This window comes from Bufo bufo, chromosome 8, assembly GCF_905171765.1.
Source record: "Bufo bufo chromosome 8, aBufBuf1.1, whole genome shotgun sequence".
In the NCBI taxonomy this organism is placed as follows: domain Eukaryota; kingdom Metazoa; phylum Chordata; class Amphibia; order Anura; family Bufonidae; genus Bufo; species Bufo bufo.
This window is the reverse complement of record NC_053396.1, coordinates 34749744-34770616: the sequence shown is the minus strand read 5'-3', so window position 1 is coordinate 34770616 and position 20873 is coordinate 34749744. Positions and strand designations below refer to the sequence as shown.

The following is a 20873-nucleotide window of genomic DNA, read 5'->3' as shown; positions in this document are numbered from 1 at the left end:
TGTCCGCATCGTTCTCCTCCCCGGCGTCATCTTGGGATCTTCCCGCCTCCCGGGTGAAGTAAAACTTCGTCAATTGCGGGTGTTTCTGTCCCTTTCTTTTTCTCCCGGTCATGCTCAGGGAATGCTCGGTGCCTTGTCTGACTGGTTTTGGTGTGTTCACCATGGGTCTTGTCGCTTTTTTAGGTCGCTGGGTGTAGTGCTAACTCCGGAGCTACACCACACTACATCCGCGCGCCTCGGCAGCCAGACCACGCCCCCCTCCCTGTGGACATCTTTAACTAGGCCTATCTATAGAACAATAAAGCTGTCATACAGTTATCCAAATTTCTACACCTAATATTATACTAGCAGATATCATCTTGCCCTCACAACAGCAATAATCTGGCAATGGATTACCTAAGACTTTTCTCTCTTTTCTGAGTGCTACAGAATGCCAATATTTTATATTTAATCGTACTGCTAAAATGAAGAAAAAAAATGTTTTCTATGAATATTAAGTAAAAAAATATATCCCTTTCTAACAAAAGGGTCCCGTTAAATTTTCTGCCAGTTAAAACTAGGTACATACAAATATCCTTCTATTCTAATTTGTTTTATTTCCGGATTGCAAATTTTTATTCTATTTCCTGAACACGATTAGAGAGGCAGCCATCTTACCCAAGCTGTTTTTAATGGGCCTATCATGGAAAAAATATTGATTGCTTATCCTCAAGAAAAGTCATCAATATCAGACTGGCATAGGAAGGGTGGGGGGCAGCCGACACTCGGGACCCCGCCTATCAGCTGTTAGAAGAGGTTGGGCACTCTGAGCGTCGCAGCCTCTTCCTAGGCCATGTGATGTCACTGCATTGGTCACATGGCCTAGCTGCAGCTCAGCCCCTTTGAAGTGAATGGGACTGAGCTGCAATACCAAGCACAGCCGCTATACTATGTACAGAGCTGTGCTTGGGAAGCCCTGGGAGGCGGCTGTACTCACCACAGCTCCGGTGAGGGCCGGTGGATCCCTAAAACAGCTGATCGGCTGGGATGCTGGGACTTGGACCCCCGCTGATGTGATAATGATGTCCTGAGATTACATTATCATTATGAATTCTGGGATAATCCCTTTAACAACATTTAGAGATGCTTTACAGCAGGGGTCAGCAACCTTTGGCCTACCAGCTTCTGGGAAACTACAACTCAAAGCGTGCTCACTTGCTCAGCTGTTCTTTTAACTCCTACAGACGTGAAAGGAGGATTCTGGGAGTTGTAGTTTCAGAACAGAGAGGCAGAGGTTGCTGATCCTTGCTTTGCAGCAGCCACCATGGGCCATAGACACAGACGGATCCTGCACTCTTCTTCTTCGCCCAGCAAGTGTGATCATGTCACTGCACTGTGCCTGTTGGGAAGAGCACAGTGCAAGGAACGAGATCCGGCCATGACGCTTGACAGACCCAGCAGTGAGATGTGTGCCCATCATCCATGATGGCCTGGGCCTCATCTGCCTGTATACATACAGTAATCATTACCGTGTACTGACAGGTGAGGTCCAGGCCACCCAATAGTAATAGTTCCATCACTGGACCTAACCACCTCTGTTACATCAAACAATTTCAGAAAGTGGAGATTTAATAAAAAAATTAAAAAAAAAATTAAAAAAAAGCAGTCAATAGCTTACCTGTCATAACTGCAAAGATCGGGTAGGTACTGAGATAACTGCTAGACACTATTGTTATGTAGGTAAGACATGCCACCTTATAGTCTACAGACACTTACTAGACATTGGGAGCTATGTAATGGATCTTAGAGCAGTTCTTGTCAGCTACCACCATCCCTTCTGTGGCTCTGGTATCAGCGCCAAGTATAATACCATCCTGTGGAGATAAAAAGAAGAAGTTTTCAGAATAAGGCCAAAGCTAATCAAAAGTCTACTAGAGCATGGCTAATACTCCCCACCAGGAAAGGCTTCAATGACCTGTCAAAGCGGAAATGAGCAAATTGCATTACCTTAAAGGGACACTGACAGGCCGTTAGAGCATATAAAGTGACTTATATTCTTCTATTGGTCTTAATATGCTTAATTAAATTACAAACCGGATTCCAAAAAAGTTGGGACACTATACAAATCGTGAATAAAAACTGAATGCAATGATGTGGAGGTGCCAACTTCTAATATTTTATTCAGAATAGAACATAAATCACGGAACAAAAGTTTAAACTGAGAAAATGTACAATTTTAAGGGAAAAATATGTTGAATCAGAATTTCATGGTGTCAACAAATCCCCAAAAAGTTGGGACAAGGCCATTTTCACCACTGTGTGGCATCTCCCCTTCTTCTTACAACACACAGACGTCTGGGGACCGAGGAGACCAGTTTCTCAAGTTTAGAAATAGGAATGCTCTCCCATTCTTGTCTAATACAGGCCTCTAACTGTTCAATCGTCTTGGGCCTTCTTTGTTGCACCTTCCTCTTTATGATGCGCCAAATGTTCTCTATAGGTGAAAGATCTGGACTGCAGACTGGCCATTTCAGTACCCGGATCCTTCTCCTACGCAGCCATGATGTTGTGATTGATGCAGAATGTGGTCTGGCATTATCTTGTTGAAAAATGCAGGGTCTTCCCTGAAAGAGATGACGTCTGGATGGGAGCATATGTTGTTCTAGAACCTGAATATATTTTTCTGCATTGATGGTGCCTTTCCAGACATGCAAGCTGCCCATGCCACACGCACTCATGCAACCCCATACCATCAGAGATGCAGGCTTCTGAACTGAGCGTTGATAACAACTTGGGTTGTCCTTGTCCTCTTTGGTCCGGATGACATGGCGTCCCAGATTTCCAAAAAGAACTTTGAATCGTGACTCGTGACTCGTCTGACCACAGAACAGTCTTCCATTTTGCCACACTCCATTTTAAATGATCCCTGGCCCAGTAAAAACGCCTGAGCTTGTGGATCTTGCTTAGAAATGGCTTCTTCTTTGCACTGTAGAGTTTCAGCTGGCAACGGCGGATGGCACGGTGGATTGTGTTCACTGACAATGGTTTCTGGAAGTATTCCTGAGTCCATTCTGTGATTTCCTTTACAGTAGCATTCCTGTTTGTGGTGCAGTGTCGTTTAAGGGCCCGGAGATCACGGGCATCCAGTATGGTTTTACGGCCTTGACCCTTACGCACAGAGATTGTTCCAGATTCTCAGAATCTTCGGATGATGTTATGCACAGTTGATGATTATAGATGCAAAGTCTTTGCAATTTTTCGCTGGGTAACACCTTTCTGATATTGCTCCACTATCTTTCTGCGCAACATTGTGGGAATTGGTGATCCTCTACCCATCTTGGCTTCTGAGAGACACTGCCACTCTGAGAAGCTCTTTTTATACCCAATCATGTTGCCAATTGACCTAATTAGTGTTAATTGGTCTTCCAGCTCTTCGTTATGCTCAAATTTACTTTTTCCAGCCTCTTATTGCTACTTGTCCCAACTTTTTTGGGATTTGTTGACACAGTGAAAATTGGAATCAACGTATTTTTCCTTTAAAATAATACATTTACTCGGATTAAACGTTTGATCTGTCATCTACGTTCTATTACTAATAAAATATTGACATTTGCCATCTCCACATCATTGCATTCAGTTTTTATTCACAATTTGTTTAGTGTCCCAACTTTTTTGGAATCCGGTTTGTATACCATTATCACCCCTCGCTGCCTTTCCTTATAAAAAGTTTTTTTTTTATCAATATGCAAATTATCTTACTCTGTGCCCAAGGGGCTGACCCTCATTCAGTTCTGTGCCCAGCCGCACCCCAACTGCCGTCTCCTAGTGTCGCCCAGCTCATTAGTATTCACTGCACTGGGCGGCTTTTTTTTCTCCCGATGCGGTGAAATTAACCTCATCTTGTCGCTCCGTGCCTGCGCCGGATAAGGTCCCCGGCACCCTTCAGCTCCAGTAGAAGATAGTACTGGGCATGCGCGGGATTTCACTGCGTCGGGGAAAAAAAGGGTCCCCTCCTCCCCTTCTCATTGGTGGCAGTGGCAGCCATGGTAACCGATCGGAGACCCACGATTTCACAATCGGGGCTCCGATCGGTTACCATGGCAGCCAGGACGCTACTGAAGCCTTCCATGGCTGCCATGGTAAGCTCCCTGCTTTTGTGCGCACAAAGCACAGGGACAGTGTAAAATCCTATCCACCCTAATAGATCTGTGTTAGGGTGAATAGGAGAATGGATTATAAGATCCCAGGTTCTAGCCCCAAAGGGGGCTAATAGCTATTAAATAAATTAGTTAGTAAAAAAAAAAAAAAAATTATAATAATATATATATATATATATATATATATATATATATATATATTAAAGGGGGTTGTGTTATGGACAATGGGGGTATATAACTAGGAAATGCCCCCATTGTCTTATAGCGGTGGGACCCGCACCTATATCGAGAACGGAGCCCCGCAAGTGAAGGAGGGCGCACTGCGCACGCCGCTGGCTTGGCTATTTCCGTTCACTTCTATGGGGAGCCGGCTTGATGGTGGCCGGACCGGAGTCCTCCAGCTACCACCTTGCAGGGCTCAGCTCTTTATATACCGCTGGGACACGCACCTATAAGAAGACAATGCTAATGAGCCTGTAGGTGCTATGTGGGCGTAAAATCAGCACCTAGAGGCTCCGTCTACTCACGCTTTATCCCGCCCAGGTCCCCTGTTCTGCCTCCCCTGCTCCTCTTGATTGATGCCACGGTCCACCGCATCGTTGACGAAATCCCGCGCCATTCACTTCTGTCTTCGGCGCAGTGAGTGAAGGCCGGTCTCCTGATGCCGACTTCCTCACTGTGACGTAGTCGGCGCAGGCGCAGTGAGGAATCCGGCACCAGGAGCGTATCATTCACTCACTGCTTTGATGGTGCCAGAAGTGAACGGCGCAGGCGCGGGATTTTGTCTGCGATGCAGGGAACAGTGACATCAATCAAGAGGAGCTGGGCGGGCAGAACAGGGGACCAGGGCGGGATAAAGGGTGAGTAGACGGAGCCTCTAGGTGCTGATTTTACGCCCTAATAACACCTAGTGGCTCATTAGCATATTATAAAAGTGTTTTTTTTTTTACAAAAACGGCTGCAGGGACTAATGTTAGAAACATACGGTTATGTAGTGCTGACATTAGCGCATCGCTATATCAGTCAGCTACATAACAGTATTTCTGGTGGAAGAAGCCCTTTAAATAGGAAGTACCTGCATTAAACTCCGCCCCACATGGGGATTTCCAGCCAGTTCTGCGATATCCTGCAAACACACAAAGGGAGAGGGTACCCTCAAAGTCTTACCTTGAACACCACTCCGACAATCGTGGTCCCAGTTTTGCGAGCTGCGGGAAGCTTGTGCCCTTTCTGTGTCAATTCCTTTTCCAGAAGAGCATTTCTAATGGACAGAAACAAACAAGGAACATTCTCATAACTTTCTATACCTTGAGCTCTGTTCACACCTGCATTGCGAGAGTCCATCGCGCATTGATAAATAGAATAGCACTGCGTGTTTCCCATTTTAAAGGCGGGATATATTGATGGCCTATCCTCCGAATGGGTCATCAATATCAGATCGGCGGGGGTCCGACACCTGGGCCCAACTGATCAGCTGCTTCCTCTGCATTAGGGTCCTTTCAGACGTCGTAAGTGTTTTGCAGTTCACAAATTGCGAATGTGCAAAACACGGATACCAGCCCATGTGTGTTCCGCAATTTCCGAACCGCACGTGGCCAGCTCCATGATAGAAACGCCAGTTCTTGTCCGTGATGCTCATAGAAATTAGCTGGTTACCAGTTTGGCAGGGATACTGGTTTAGACAGCCCACTGACATCCTGAGCACTGGTTTGGGCTGCCCAGTGCCCACCAGTTACCAGTTTGGCAGGGATACTGGTTTAGACAGCCCACTGACATCCTGGGAAATGGTTAGGTAGCCCAGCGATCTCTGGTTACCAGTTTGGCGGGGATACTGGTTTAGACAGTCCACTGACATCCTGAGCACTGGTTTGGGCTGCCCAGTGCCCACCGGTTACCAGTTTGGCGGGGATATTGGTTAAGGTAGCTCACTAACCCCCTGAGCACTGGTTTGGGCAGCCCCTTGATTATCAGTTTGGTGGGTATACTGGTTTAAACAGCCCACTGACCCCCTGAGCACTGGTTTGGGCTGGCTAGTACCCCCCCAGTTACCAGTTTGGTGAGGATACTGGTTAAGGCAGCCCACTTACCCCCTTGATTATCAGTTTGGTGGGTATACTGGTTTAAACAGCCCACTGACCCCCTGAGCACTGGTTTGGGCGGATCAGTGCCTCCTGGTCACCAGTTTGGCGGGGATACTGGTTTGGGCAGCCCAGTGCCCCCCTGTTCCATGCTGGGGCTCCTCTCATAGCCCTGAGTCACCCCCTGCAGCCTGTCAGCAGTCCTCCCCAGCACACTGCCGCAGACGTCCATGTCCGTCCCTGCACAGGACTGTCTCCTCACCTCCTACAGTTCCCGAAATCAAAGCCGCTGACAGGAGCAGATCGCACAGTCACGGATGCCATCTTTCCTGAGAATGAGGCGACTTCCGGTGCCGGGAGAACAATCGTGATAACTTCCTGTCCTATGTGTTCGTCTTGGGTTCTCAATAAAGTTCATACAAATGCAGCGTCACGGTGTCGCCTCCCTCCGCGCGCTCACAGGCGCCTAATGTAAAATTATGGTACCCAGGTTGGTTGTGCGCAGGCGCCAACACGCCTTCTTTTCAGCCAATCTGGTGCCGACTTGAACGATCACGCCTCCTTGTCAAGCGGAAGTGACGAGGTACCAGAGTTTAACGGGTACAGTAATTTAACGGTACAACGGCCGCCGCTCTTGAACTTCTTCTCCCACAATCCATTGCACACTAAGTTATATTCATTTTGAAGTACAGTCTCTTTAGTTCCTTGAATTCTTTGCTCAAGGCCATTAGATGGATCATGTGACTTACTTTTTGCTCATTGTGAGTTTTTTTTTTTTTAAGGTTGTGCAAAGTGAAGTGGTTGCCCATAGCAACCGACCAGACGTGTCACGACGGCAATGGCCTCCTGCTCAACCGACATTGTGTGTGGAGAACCGCATGGCATACGGCGGTGCAGTTACCTAGGAAACCACACAGCGCCACAGAGCCTCACTTCAGCAAATAGCATTTATCAGGTAGAGAAAGTTACTACAAGGCACTTACTAATGTATTGTGATTGTCCATATTGCCTCCTTTGCTGGCTGGATTCATTTTTCTATAACATTATACACTGCTTGTTTCCATGGCTACGACCACCCTGCACTCCATCAGCGATGGTCGTGCTTGCACACTATAGGAAAAAGCACCAGCCTATGTGCGCTCCCATGGTCCCAGTCACCAGAGAGGTCGCCACTTTTTCCTATAGTGTGCAAGCACGACCACCACTGCTGGGTTGTAAGGTGGTCGTAACGTTGAAAACAAGCAGTATATAATGTGATGGAAAAATGAATCCGGCCAGCAAAGGAGGCAATATGGACAATCACAATACATTAGTAAGTGCCTTGTATTAAAGGGGTTATCCAACCCCTAAAATGCCTCCCCATATACCTGGGCCTGACAGAGGTTATACTTACCGGGCTCCCCGGCACCCTCATTGCTCCTGACAGCTGCCGCTGCATCTCCCCACCGTGAGGATAAAAATGTCAGGCATCGGAGAGGAGGGCAGCCGATAGCAGGCTGCGACGGGACCGAGCTTCCCTAGCATCATGGGTGATGGGGCCCAGGCGTATGGGGAAGGATTTTAGAGGTTGGATAACCCCTTTTAATTTTCTCTACATGTTAAATGTCATTTGCTGAAATGAGACAACCCTTTTAACCACCTCCGGACCGCCTAACGCAGGATCGCGTTCCGGAGGTGGCAGCGCTGCGCACAGTCACGCATATATGCGTCATCTCGCGAGACGCGAGATTTCCTGTGAACGCGCGCACACAGGCGCGCGCGCTCACAGGAACGGAAGGTAAGAGAGTTGATCTCCAGTCTGCCAGCGGCGATCGTTCGCTGGCAGGCTGGAGATGTGTTTTTTTTAACCCCTAACAGGTATATTAGACGCTGTTTTGATAACAGCGTCTAATATACCTGCTACCTGGTCCTCTGGTGGTCCCCTTTGTTTGGATCGACCGCCAGAGGACACAGGTAGCTCAGTAAAGTCCCACCAAGCACCACTACACTACACCCCCCCGTCACTTATTAACCCCTGATCACCCCATATAGACTCCCTGATCACCCCCCTGTCATTGATTACCCCCCTGTCATTGATCAACCCCCTGTAAAGCTCCATTCAGACGTCCGCATGATTTTTACGGATCCACTGATAGATGGATCGGATCCGCAAAACGCATCCGGACGTCTGAATGAAGCCTTACAGGGGCGTGATCAATGACTGTGGTGATCACCCCATATAGACTCCCTGATTACCCCCCTGTCATTGATTACCCCCCTGTCATTGATCAACCCCCTGTAAAGCTCCATTCAGACGTCCGCATGATTTTTACGGATCCACTGATAGATGGATCGGATCCGCAAAACGCATCCGGACGTCTGAATGAAGCCTTACAGGGGCGTGATCAATGACTGTGGTGATCACCCCATATAGACTCCCTGATTACCCCCCTGTCATTGATTACCCCCCTGTCATTGATCACCCCCCTGTAAAGCTCCATTCAGATGTCCGCCTGATTTTTACGGATCCACTGATAGATGGATCCGATCTGCAAAACGCATCCGGACGTCTGAATGAAGCTTTACAGGGGCGTGATCAATGACTGTGGTGATCACCCCATATAGACTCCCTGATCACCCCCCTGTCATTGATTACCCCCCCTGTCATTGATTACCCCCCCCCCCCCCCCCTGTAAAGCTCCATTCAGATGTCCGCATGATTTTTACGGATGCACTGATAGATGGATCGGATCCGCAAAACGCATACGGACGTCTGAATGAAGCCTTACACGGGCGTGATCATTGACTGTGGTTATCACCCCATATAGACTCCCTGATCACCCCCCTGTCATTGATCACCCCCTGTCATTGATCACCCCTCTGTAAGGCTCCATTCAGACATTTTTTTGGCCCAAGTTAGCGGAATTATTATTTTTTTTTCTTACAAAGTCTCATATTCCACTAACTTGTGTCAAAAAATAAAATCTCACATGAACTCACCATACCCCTCACGGAATCCAAATGCGTAAAATTTTTTAGACATTTATATTCCAGACTTCTTCTCACGCTTTAGGGCCCCTAGAATGCCAGGGCAGTATAAATACCCCACATGTGACCCCATTTCGGAAAGAAGACACCCCCAGGTATTCCGTGAGGGGCATATTGAGTCCATGAAAGATTGAAATTTTTGTCCCAAGTTAGCGGAACGGGAGACTTTGTGAGAAAAAAATTAAAAATATCAATTTCCGCTAACTTGTGCCAAAAAAAAAAAAAATAATTTCTATGAACTCGCCATGCCCCTCATTGAATACCTTGGGGTGTCTTCTTTCCAAAATGGGGTCACATGTGGGGTATTTATACTGCCCTGGCATTCTAGGGGCCCCAAAGCGTGAGAAGAAGTCTGGTATCCAAATGTCTAAAAATGCCCTCCTAAAAGGAATATGGGCCCCTTTGCGCATCTAGGCTGCAAAAAAGTGTCACACATCTGGTATCGCCGTACTCAGGAGAAGTTGGGGAATGTGTTTTGGGTGTCATTTTACATATACCCATGCTGGGTGAGAGAAATATCTTGGTCAAATGCCAACTTTGTATAAAAAAATGGGAAAAGTTGTCTTTTGCCAAGATATTTCTCTCACCCAGCAAGGGTATATGTAAAATGACACCCCAAAACACATTCCCCAACTTCTCCTGAATACGGCGATACCACATGTGTGACACTTTTTTGCAGCCTAGGTGGGCAAAGGGGCCCATATTCCAAAGAGCACCTTTAGGATTTCACAGGTCATTTACCTACTTACCACACATTAGGGCCCTGGAAAATGCCAGGGCAGTATAACTACCCCACAAGTGACCCCATTTTGGAAAGAAGACACCCCAAGGTATTCCGTGAGGGGCATGGCGAGTTCCTAGAATTTTTTATTTTTTGTCACAAGTTAGTGGAAAATGCAGATTTTTTTATTTTTTTTTCATACAAAGTCTCATATTCCACTAACTTGTGACAAAAAATAAAAACTTCCATGAACTCACTATGCCCATCAGCGAATACCTTGGGGTCTCTTCTTTCCAAAATGGGGTCACTTGTGGGGTAGTTATACTGCCCTGGCATTCTAGGGGCCCAAATGTGTGGTAAGGAGTTTGAAATCAAATTCTGTAAAAAATGACCTGTGAAATCCGAAAGGTGCTCTTTGGAATATGGGCCCATTTGCCCACCTAGGCTGCAAAAAAGTGTCACACATCTGGTATCTCCGTACTCAGGAGAAGTTGGGGAATGTGTTTTGGGGTGTCATTTTACATATACCCATGCTGGGTGAGAGAAATATCTTGGCAAAAGACAACTTTTCCCATTTTTTTATACAAAGTTGGCATTTGACCAAGATATTTATCTCACCCAGCATGGGTATATGTAAAAAGACACCCCAAAACACATTCCTCAACTTCTCCTGAATACAGAGATACCAGATGTGTGACACTTTTTTGCAGCCTAGGTGGGCAAAGGGGCCCATATTCCAAAGAGCACCTTTCGGATTTCACAGGTCATTTTTTACAGAATTTGATTTCAAACTCCTTACCACACATTTGGGCCCCTAGAATGCCAGGGCAGTATAACTACCCCACAAGTGACCCCATTTTGGAAAGAAGAGACCCCAAGGTATTTCGTGATGGGCATAGTGAGTTCATAGAACTTTTTACTTTTTGTCACAAGTTAGTGGAATATGAGACTTTGTAAGAAAAAAAAAAAAAAAATCATCATTTTCCGCTAACTTGTGACAAAAAATAAAAAGTTCTATGAACTCACTATGCCCATCAGCGAATACCTTAGGGTGTGTACTTTCCGAAATGGGGTCATTTGTGGGGTGTTTGTACTGTCTGGGCATTGTAGAACCTCAGGAAACATGACAGGTGCTCAGAAAGTCAGAGCTGCTTCAAAAAGCGCAAATTCACATTTTTGTACCATAGTTTGTAAACGCTATAACTTTTACCCAAACCATTTTTTTTTTTATCAAAGACATGTAGAACAATAAATTTAGAGCAAAATTTATATATGGATGTCGTTTTTTTTGCAAAATTTTACAACTGAAAGTGAAAAATGTCATTTTTTTGCAAAAAAATCGTTAAATTTCGATTAATAACAAAAAAAGTAAAAATGTCAGCAGCAATGAAATACCACCAAATGAAAGCTCTATTAGTGAGAAGAAAAGGAGGTAAAATTCATTTGGGTGGTAAGTTGCATGACCGAGCAATAAACTGTGAAAGTAGTGTAGGTCAGAAGTGTAAAAAGTGGCCTGGTCACTAAGGGTGTTTAAGCACTGGGGGCTGAGGTGGTTAATTAGCATCTAAGAGGGGTCAGACCTTAGGCTTGATGCACATGGCAGTATCCATATTTCGGAAAGCAAATAAAGGCTGGCACTCATATATGTGGAATCAAAAGAAGGTGACCGTTTAATACATAAAAGCTATACAATACACAATCAGTTAATAAAATACATAAATAATACACGTGGTGTAGGATAAAAATGAAAATTGCCGCAGAGTCGAAGTCCACTGTGGGCTACAGACTGAGGGGTGGTATGCCCCTTAAGAAGTATCCATATTTCAGTCTGCAAATAACAGATCCACAAAATACGGATAGCTTCTGCGGGAACTCGCTCTGGTAGACAGGATTAGCGGACGCAGTATGGAGGCAACAAGTTATTTGGATCAAACAGTTCAGTGTTTTATTCACACTTTAGGCAAGTGACAAAACAAGCAGTCATAATCAAACAAAAAGTCACCTTGCGGTGGTGGTAATTCACACCATGCGGCAATTCTGCCTCAAAGAGTCTTCCTGATAGCAGCACCAACCTGTTTTCACGCCAAACAGGTAGCAAGGCTTTATCCAGACACAAGGCTCCCAGATCCCAACACAGAGACATGGCTTCTAAGCCCAGCTGCCTATTTAAGGACACTCAGGTGCTGCCAAAACCCGGACTGGCATTTAAAATCCAGTCCGGTATGCTGGGAGGAAAATACCTGTGTTCCCAGACCAAACCTCTCACTGTGTCACATATCCCACCTCCCTTTGTTCAACCCTGAGGGTGTGAACACACGCCAGACAGTGTACCCGGGACTGGGGTCGGTCACCAGGCGGAATTTTCTCCCCAATAAATAGCGGAGATATTCTAGTGCCCACTTGATAGCCAGGCACTCTCTCTCCACTATACTATACCGGGTCTCGGCTGGGGTGAGCTTACGGCTGAGGAAGACAACGGGATGCTCCTCCCTGTTGACTTCCTGAGACAGTACAGCACGAGGCCTACTTCGGAGGCATCGGTCTGTACTATAAACTCCCTTTTGAAGTTGGGCATGACCAAAACCGGGGACCCGCACAGGGCCGACTTCAAAGCGAAGAAAGCCTCCTCCGCCCGATCATCCCAGCGAACCATCATTGACTTGTGTCCCTTCAAGAGTCTTGTCAAGGGCGCGACTAGAGTAGCAAAGTGGGGAACAAACCTCATGCAATAGCCCACCATTCCCAGGAATGACTATTTGCCTAGTGGTGACAGGTCGGGGACAATTCCGTATCGCCTCTATTTTGTTCACTTGGGGTTTGATGACTCTGCGCCCAATGACATACCCCAGGTACTTAGTCTCGCACATTTTTTTGGGTTAGCGGTTAGGCCAGCTTTCTGAAGGGAGTCCACTACAGCCTGCACTTTGGGTAGGTGACTTTCCCAGTCTGTACTGTAGATGACAATATCGTCCAGGTAAACCGAAGCGTACCGCCGATGTGGACGAAGCACAATGTCCACAAGTCGCTGAAAAGTGGCGGGGGCGCCATGCAGACCAAAGGGTAAGACCTTATATTGATACAGCCCCTCAGGGGTGATAAAGGCAGTTTTCTCTATGGCAGCCTTTGTTAAGGGCACCTGCCTGTACCCTTTTGTGAGGTCCAAAACATAAAAATACCGGTCTTGTCCTAGCCTCTCAAAGAGCTCATTCACCCAGGGCATGGGCTACGCATTGAATTTGGAAACCTTGTTAAGTTTTCGAAAGTCGTTACAAAACCGCAACGTCCCGTCCGGCTTGGGTATCAAAACTATAGGACTGGCCCAGTCACTTTTTGACTCCTCAATGACGTCTAGCTGCACCTCCGAGGCTCGGCGACAAGCCATATCGGAGGACACCCGGTATGGTTTTAATCTGACTTTTGCCTGAGGCTCAGTGACAATGTCATGCTGGATTATAGAAGTGCGTCCAGGGAGGTCCGAGAACACATCCGTGTTCCGACTAATGAACTCCCTGGCCTCCTGAGTCTGTTTAGAGAAGAGGCTGTCAGCAATGTTTACTGTGGCAGCCACCTCTCTTGCATCAGACAGAGGGGCCGATACCTCTTCTCCTCGAAAACCCGGCTGCGGGCTGTCTTCTGTACAGGTTTCCCTATCTTTCCACAGTTTGAGTAAATTCACATGGTAAACCTGCTCCGGCTTTCACCGCCCTGGCTGGTGTACCTTGGAGTTTACATCTCCAATTTTTTCGAGTACCTCGTAGGGCCCCTGCCACCTAGCCAGGAACTTACTGTCCACGGTCGGCACCAGAACCAAACCCGATCACCCGGGTTAAAGATCTGGACCCAAGTTTGCCGATTATAGACCTGACTCTGGGCTCACTGAACTGCCTCCATATGCTCCCTAACAAGAGGCAATACTGCCTCTATCCGATCTTGCATCTGGGTAACGTACTCAATGACACTTTTATGTGGAGTGGGTTGTTGTTCCCACGCCTCTTTGGCCACGTTTCTAGACCGCGAGGATGTCTGCCATATAGCAGTTCGAAGAGCGAGAACCCAGTAGAGGCCTGGGGTACCTCTCGCACTGTGAACATGAGATAGGGCAGAAGAAGGTCCCAGTCCTTCCCATCTTTAGACCCTACCTTTTTCAACATATTTTATGTTTGGTTAAACCGTTCTACCAGACCGTCCGTTTGCGGATGGTAAACGGACATCCGTAGTTTTATGGGCAGCAACTTACAGAGTTCCCTCATCACCTTGGACATAAAAGGGGTCCCTTGGTCAGTCAGAACCTCTTTAGGTAGTCCTATTCGGGAAAACATCTCCATTAACTCCTTAGCTATGAGTTTGGCCGAGGTATGTCGCTGTGGCACCGCCTCCTGGTACGAGTGGCGTAGTCTAGAATGACTAAGATGTGTTTATGCCCTCTGGCAGACTTCGGTACTGGGCCTATGAGGTCCATAGCTATTCGGTCAAACAGTACTTCCATAATCGGGAGAGGTACTAGGGGACTACGGAAATGTGGCTGGGGGCTAGTTATCTGGCAGGTCGGGTAAGACTTACAAAACTCTTCCACTTCTTTGAATATGCTGGGCCAGTAAAACCTGTAAAATACGATCCTGAGTTTTCTGCAGCCCTAGGTGACCCAAGAGAATGTGTTGGTGGGCTAGATCTAACACAAGCATGCGATGAGCCTTGGGGACCACCAACTGTTCAATAGGCTCATCCTGTAGTTGGTTTACCCGATACAACATAGTCTGATGAACCACAAAACGGGGAAACACTGACTCTGCCCTAGGTTGTTGTGGTTCACCATCTACTATTAACACATTTTTCCAGGCGCGGGACAGGGTTGGGTCCCGACGTTGGGCGGTACCAAAATTATCCCCGGAAACCTTGAGGTCTGCCAATTCAGAACCCGGCGGCAAGTCCTCCACGTCTCCCATCATCACACTTAGCGGGGTTGTCTCCCCCTTTTCCACCTAAGTGGCGGTCACCCCTACCGCTGGCCCTTCGGTCTCAGGTTCCCAGGGTTCTGGTCTCCCCCCTGAGCCGGGCCACTCTGCTAGGTTTACCACTGTTTCATGGGTATCAGTCACTCTCATAGCAGGCCACAGTGACGGGAAGTCTCTCCCTATTATGAGTTCATAATGTAGATTTGTGGCGACACCTCATGGGTCCATCTACCGGCCACCGTGGTTAGAGACACCAGCGCGGTGGGGTAGTCTTTTAGGTCTCCGTGGATGCACATCACCCCGACTTTCTGGCCAGTATACTCCGCTGACCATACCAGGGGAGCCCTTACTAGGGTCAGCAGAGCCTACGCCAGAGTGTCTCCCACTTCCACCTGGCACAAGTAAACTAGAGACTATTGGGGTACCTGTTGCACACAGCCTCCTGGCATATAGCGACTGACGGTAGCCATAGTTAGTGTCCATGGGCTCAACCCGATGGGGACAGTCAGCCCTTACATAGCCAGGCTCCTGACACTGCCAGCAGACTATCGGAGCCAGGTCCGCCGTGGTTACATCCCGGGCAGGTTTTATCGGCTCAAATCTCCGGGCCTGGGGTGGAGATTTCCTGGGTTTGCCATCTGTCATCTGTCCATAGGATGTTGTTCCAGAACTGTGAAGCCTTTTTTAGATGTCGTTTGCCAAACTCTAATCTGGCCTTCCTGTATTTGAGGCTCACCAATGGTTTACATCTTGTGGTGAACCCTCTGTATTCACTCTGGTGAAGTCTTCTCTTGATTGTTGACTTTGACACACATACACCTACCTCCTGGAGAGTGTTCTTGATCTGGCCAACTGTTGTGAAGGGTGTTTTCTTCACCAGGGAAAGAATTCTTCGGTCATCCACCACAGTTGTTTTCCATGGTCCTCCTGGTCTTTTGGGGTTGCTGAGCTCACCGGTGCGTTGCTTCTTTTTAAGAATGTTCCAAACAGTTGTTTTGGCCAGGCCTAATGTTTTTGCTATCTCTGGGTTTGTTTTGTTTTTTCTGCCTAATGATGGCTTGCTTCACTGATAGTGACAGCTCTTTGGATCTCATCTTGAGAGTTCACAGCAACAGATTCCAAATGCAAATACTTGAAATGAACTCTGGACTTTTTATCTGCTCATTTTAATTGGGATAATGAGGGAATAACACAGACCTGGCCATGGAACAGCTGAGAAGCCAATTGTCCCATTACTTTTGGTTCCTTAACAAGTGGGAGGCACATATGTAAACTGTTGTAATTCCTGCACCGTTCACCTGATTTGGATGTAAATACCCTCAAATTAAAGCTGACAGTCTGCAGTTAAATCACATCTTGTTCGTTTCATTTCAAATCCATTGTGGTGGTGTATAGAGCCAAAAATGTTACAATTGTGTCGATGTCCCAATATTTATGGACCTGACTGTACATACAGAATGAAAAAAGGTATCTGAATTATATTGTGACATTGACATGCCTTTAGGTTTTTGTTGGCCAAATGTATGTCAGAAGAGTGTCCTGTTATCATATGTTTGACAAGGAAACCTCTCCTGACTGTCTGTCTGTATTTCTCTATACATTTTTGTTTCATGTGAAGAAATAAAATGTCATGTGTTTGGAGTGTGTGACTGTCGGCAGAAATTTCTAGAACATTGAAACTAGACGGTTTCAATCTAAACTCAACATTGAGATTGCAACACCAAGAAGGAAAAGCTGTTGAATTATCATTAATTAGGGTTGAGCAAAGTGAGCTTTGGATCATTAACCCGAAGTCGCTTTGGGCAAAACTTTATTTAAATGTTGTACGGAGATCCATCTCTGCACAGCTTTCAAATGTATGGGCTCCAGTGCGGTGAAATTCGTTATCTTCGGCCATCGATTTCTAAACTTAAAAACTGATGATCTATCCTCTGGATAGATCATCAGCATCTGATCGGTGGGGATCTGACACCCTGGACCCCTGTCGATCAGCTGTTTGAGAAGGTAGCGGAGCTCCAGGAGCGCTGCGGCCTTCTCGCTGTTTACTTCAGGCCCAGTGACGTCACTACTAGTATCACTGGCTTGGGGTGGGGGGGGGCTAAACTCTGTTCACAGTGATACTAGTCGTGACGTCACTGGGACTGCGGTAAACAGCGAGAAGGCCGCGGCGCTACTGCCTGCTTCCTATAAAAATATTTATTAAAAATATACATAAGTTAAAAGACTAGCTACGCGTTTCAGTGGCGGGGCGCCATCTTCATCAGAGTCAGAATGGGACATGCACATATAGATAGAGCTGACCACATTGGGCAGCAATTAAAGAGGACCTTTCACGGGTCCTGACATTATCAGATAAAAATCTCACCTTCTCCCTGGCTGTGACGCGGTCCGCTGTGATTGGTTTTTTGTGTATGCGCATAACATGTACACTCTTACATCCATCCATGCATACATACATTCTCTTAAAGAGGCTCTGTCACCTGGATCAACCCTTTTAAACCAGCCATACTGCCTGCCTGGTAGGGCTCATCATGCTGATTAAAACTGTGCCTTTCTTTTGTCTGTATGTTAAACGGCTGCAGAGATATCTGCATTTTTATGCATATGCAAATGAGCAATTCGAGCACTAAGAGAGGCGGAGCTGTATACTCTGACCACTGCTTTGTGAAACCCCCTGTGCTCTGCACACTCTCCCCCCTCCCCTCTGGCTTCGGGCAGAAATGTGTCCTGATTTATACATATCTACTGTATGGACGTGGCCTAACCGTCATGGAGTGAGGACGCTCGGCACATCAGCTCCTCCAAAATCCTGAATGTATCCTGGCCATCCGGCGATCATCTGTACCAGGACCACCGTGCTGGACCCAAAGAAATGATAGCCGAGGGGGTGAACCTGTTTGGGACTTCTTCTTCCCTCGCTCCGGCTCCGCTGGTCGAGTGCGGCCTCCGGCCTTGATTCTGCACTGAGAGGAGTGGTTTTCTCCCACTGCCTGCCACCTGAGGCTGCCGGCTCTCAAACTGCACCGACACTCTGCAAGGAGGCTTTCTGGACCTACCCTCCTATCGGAGGCTCCGCGTCAGCCCCGTGGCCCTGGCATCTTGGTCCTGCAGCGGGACGGGCAGGGAGGGATTTGGCGGGAGCAGAGCAGCCCCACATTGCTGTGCTGCGCTGGGAGAGATTGGCGCACCGCCTGTGATCTGCTGCACCGCACCACAAAATATCGGAGCGGTGGTGCTTCAGAGGGAGGCTGTGAGGGTTAAATCCTGAACTTTCATTACTGGGGGCTGACCTGGACACGCAGCCCCGCCATCTTGGATTCCCTTGTTGTTGGAGAGGGGTCTATCTGCCCTGCTAAATCCTATAGCTGCCTAGAACTGCCATTGAAAGAAAGGAGTGTGAGAGATACCCCTTGAAAGCTACTGTAATGTAGTGCAGAGAAACAGGGTGTACGACCCCCCCTACAACCCAATACCTCAGGCCTCAATTACATGGGCCGCAAGACAGGCACTTCCACTACTACCCCTTAGGCGCTGGTGGATGCCATGAGCCAAACAGACGAGATAGGGGAGGGTAGTTCTCCTGACCAAGTGGAGATAAATCGGAGTAAAATAATGGCTTCCATTACAAATTGCCAGTCTGCGCTTACAGCTAAAATAGATCACCTTCAAGCAGACCTAACCTGCCTCCGCCATGATATTGATAAGATACGAGACAGAACCGCGGAGGTGAAGAGGCGATTGGGGGAGGTGGAAGATGTGGCGCACACGGGGGAAAACCATGTAAGGCCCCTCCAGCAACAGGTAAAAGCACTACAGGCAAAGATGGAAGATGCAGAAAACCGAAATAGGTGTAATAACATACGCATCCTGGGCCTTCCGGAAAGAGCTGAGGGTCAACCACCTAAGGACTTTGCGGAGCACCTTATAAAACAAAGTTTGGCCCCTATTAATGTATCCTCCAATTTTGTTGTGGAGCGGGCACACAGAATACCCACTAGACCCCTAAAACCAGGGGCTCCTGCACACCCTTTCATTCTAAAAGTTCTGAACTTCCGCGATCGGGACACTATACTAGCAGCAGCTCACCAGCTGAAAGAGGTAACATTTGAAAACACTAGAATCTCATTCTACCCAGACTTCTCATCAGAGGTCCAAAGGCAGAGGCGACAGTTTACGGCGGTGAGATCAAGACTACGAGAGAAGGGCCTCAAATACGCTATGCTATATCCTTTGCGTCTCAGAGTCCAGGATGGAGAATCTGCAAAATTATTTTCTACCCCTAAAGAGGCATCTGACCGGCTAGACGGCAGAGGCTGAAAATCCGTGGGTTCCCAAGTACTCGCAACACAGCACACCTTTGTTTCTAAGGGAATGTTAGCGTATCGAAGGTTTGGGATGCTAGGCTCAGATAGGTTGGGGGTGTCTGGGCAGGGAGGGGGGTTATTCATAACACTGATATGGGTTAATTTGTTATGTTCGTCTATGTCCTGTGTTTTGTTGTGTGCATGTGGATATGAATGGCCTGGGCACTCTGGGGTCCTCTCATGTCGCTTCACAGGGTTCCTCTTTTGGAATGGCCACCTATAGGTTTGTCTCCTGGAATGTCCGGGGGCTTAATGACAAAGTGAAACGATTCCTCGTCTTCAATTACTTGAAGGGATACAATCCTGATGTGGTAATCATGCAGGAGACTCACCCTAGAGAGCAGAAAATATTAGCTCTAAAACTGCCATGGGTGGGACATGCCTATCATGCAGTATATAGTAATTTTGCGAGAGGTGTCTCAGTGATTGTAGCTAAGGTGCTCCCTTTCCAGCTGCACTCAGTACAGTTAGATATCTCTGGCCGATACATCATTGTTTTTGCTGCTGTGCGGGGTATAGATTATGTAATTGTTGGCCTATATGTCCCCGTCCCTCCATTTCAATGAGGCGTATATGTCCCCGTCTCCCCAATTATGATGGGTGATTATAACGCTGTCTTAGATCCGATTACAGAAAAACTCCACCCCCAAGTTACCCATAATAGGTTGCTTAATAACTGGGCAGAAGCCCATGGTCTAGCAGAGGGATGGAGACTCCTACATCCTAGGGATCATCAATATTCATGTTACCAAGCATCATTTGCTACGCTTTCTCACATAGACCTTGTGTTTGTTAGTAGAGATCTGTTGCCAATGATGACTAAAGTGGAATACCTGCCAAAGGGGTATTTCAGACCATGCCCCCTTGCTTATGATTCTGACCCAACCGATCACACCCCCGGATAGACAGTGGTGCCCTAACTGTAAGTGGCTGGAGGTTTTGCCTGTGGCTAGTGCAGCACAACATACAGTAGACAGTTTTGGAACTTACTCGGGACTTCGGGTGAATGGGGCGAAGTCTAGCCTGTGCCTTGTTCACGAGGTGCACAGAACAGACGTGTCTCGCTTAGAGGTAGTCGACTGCTTTGTATACTTGGGGATTCGGATACAGAGACCCTAGTCAGTTTTATCAACTCAATGTGGTACCTACGATGGAGTATATTACCCGTAAAATCGAGGCCTGGGAGAACCTGCCACTATCCCTGGTGGGCCGAATAAATATTGTCAAAATGGCATTATTACCTAAATTGCTATATGTCTACAGAGCAACTCCTTTGGAAATTCCCAAATCTCACTTAGAGTCCTTAGAAAGAGTGCTGTCGCCATTCTTGTGGAGACACCAGGATGGCTAGGAAATCCCTAAAGGCCTTATACTCGCAGGGAGGACTGAGATTGACAGATATGTATATTTACTACATTGCCTCGCAACTGGTTTATGCATCATGGTGGATCAGGGCTGATGCGAACAACCCAGCATTAGTCCTTAAGGCTGCGCTAGTGGGCTCATACGAGGCGCTGGCTAACCTGGTGTATCCGGGAGGGGCGCACATGGTGAAACCCTACACGGAGGTTATGGTGAATGTGGTAGTGGCATGG

At 47.3% G+C, this 20873-nt stretch overlaps 1 protein-coding gene across 1 annotated transcript in view; it reads right to left on the bottom strand.

Moving 5' to 3' along the window:
• PSMB7 (proteasome 20S subunit beta 7) overlaps positions 1–6625 on the bottom strand; it is a 63408-nt gene extending 56783 nt beyond the window's left edge. The window contains exons 1-3 of the mRNA XM_040405232.1: positions 6477–6625; positions 5304–5397; positions 1756–1853 (exon numbers count right to left, since the gene is read on the bottom strand). Of these exons, the coding sequence (XP_040261166.1) occupies positions 1756–1853; positions 5304–5397; positions 6477–6538 (254 nt within the window). The 5' untranslated portion in view covers positions 6539–6625. The remainder of the gene's footprint in view (positions 1–1755; positions 1854–5303; positions 5398–6476) is intronic.
• Positions 6626–20873: the final 14248 nt, after the last annotated feature.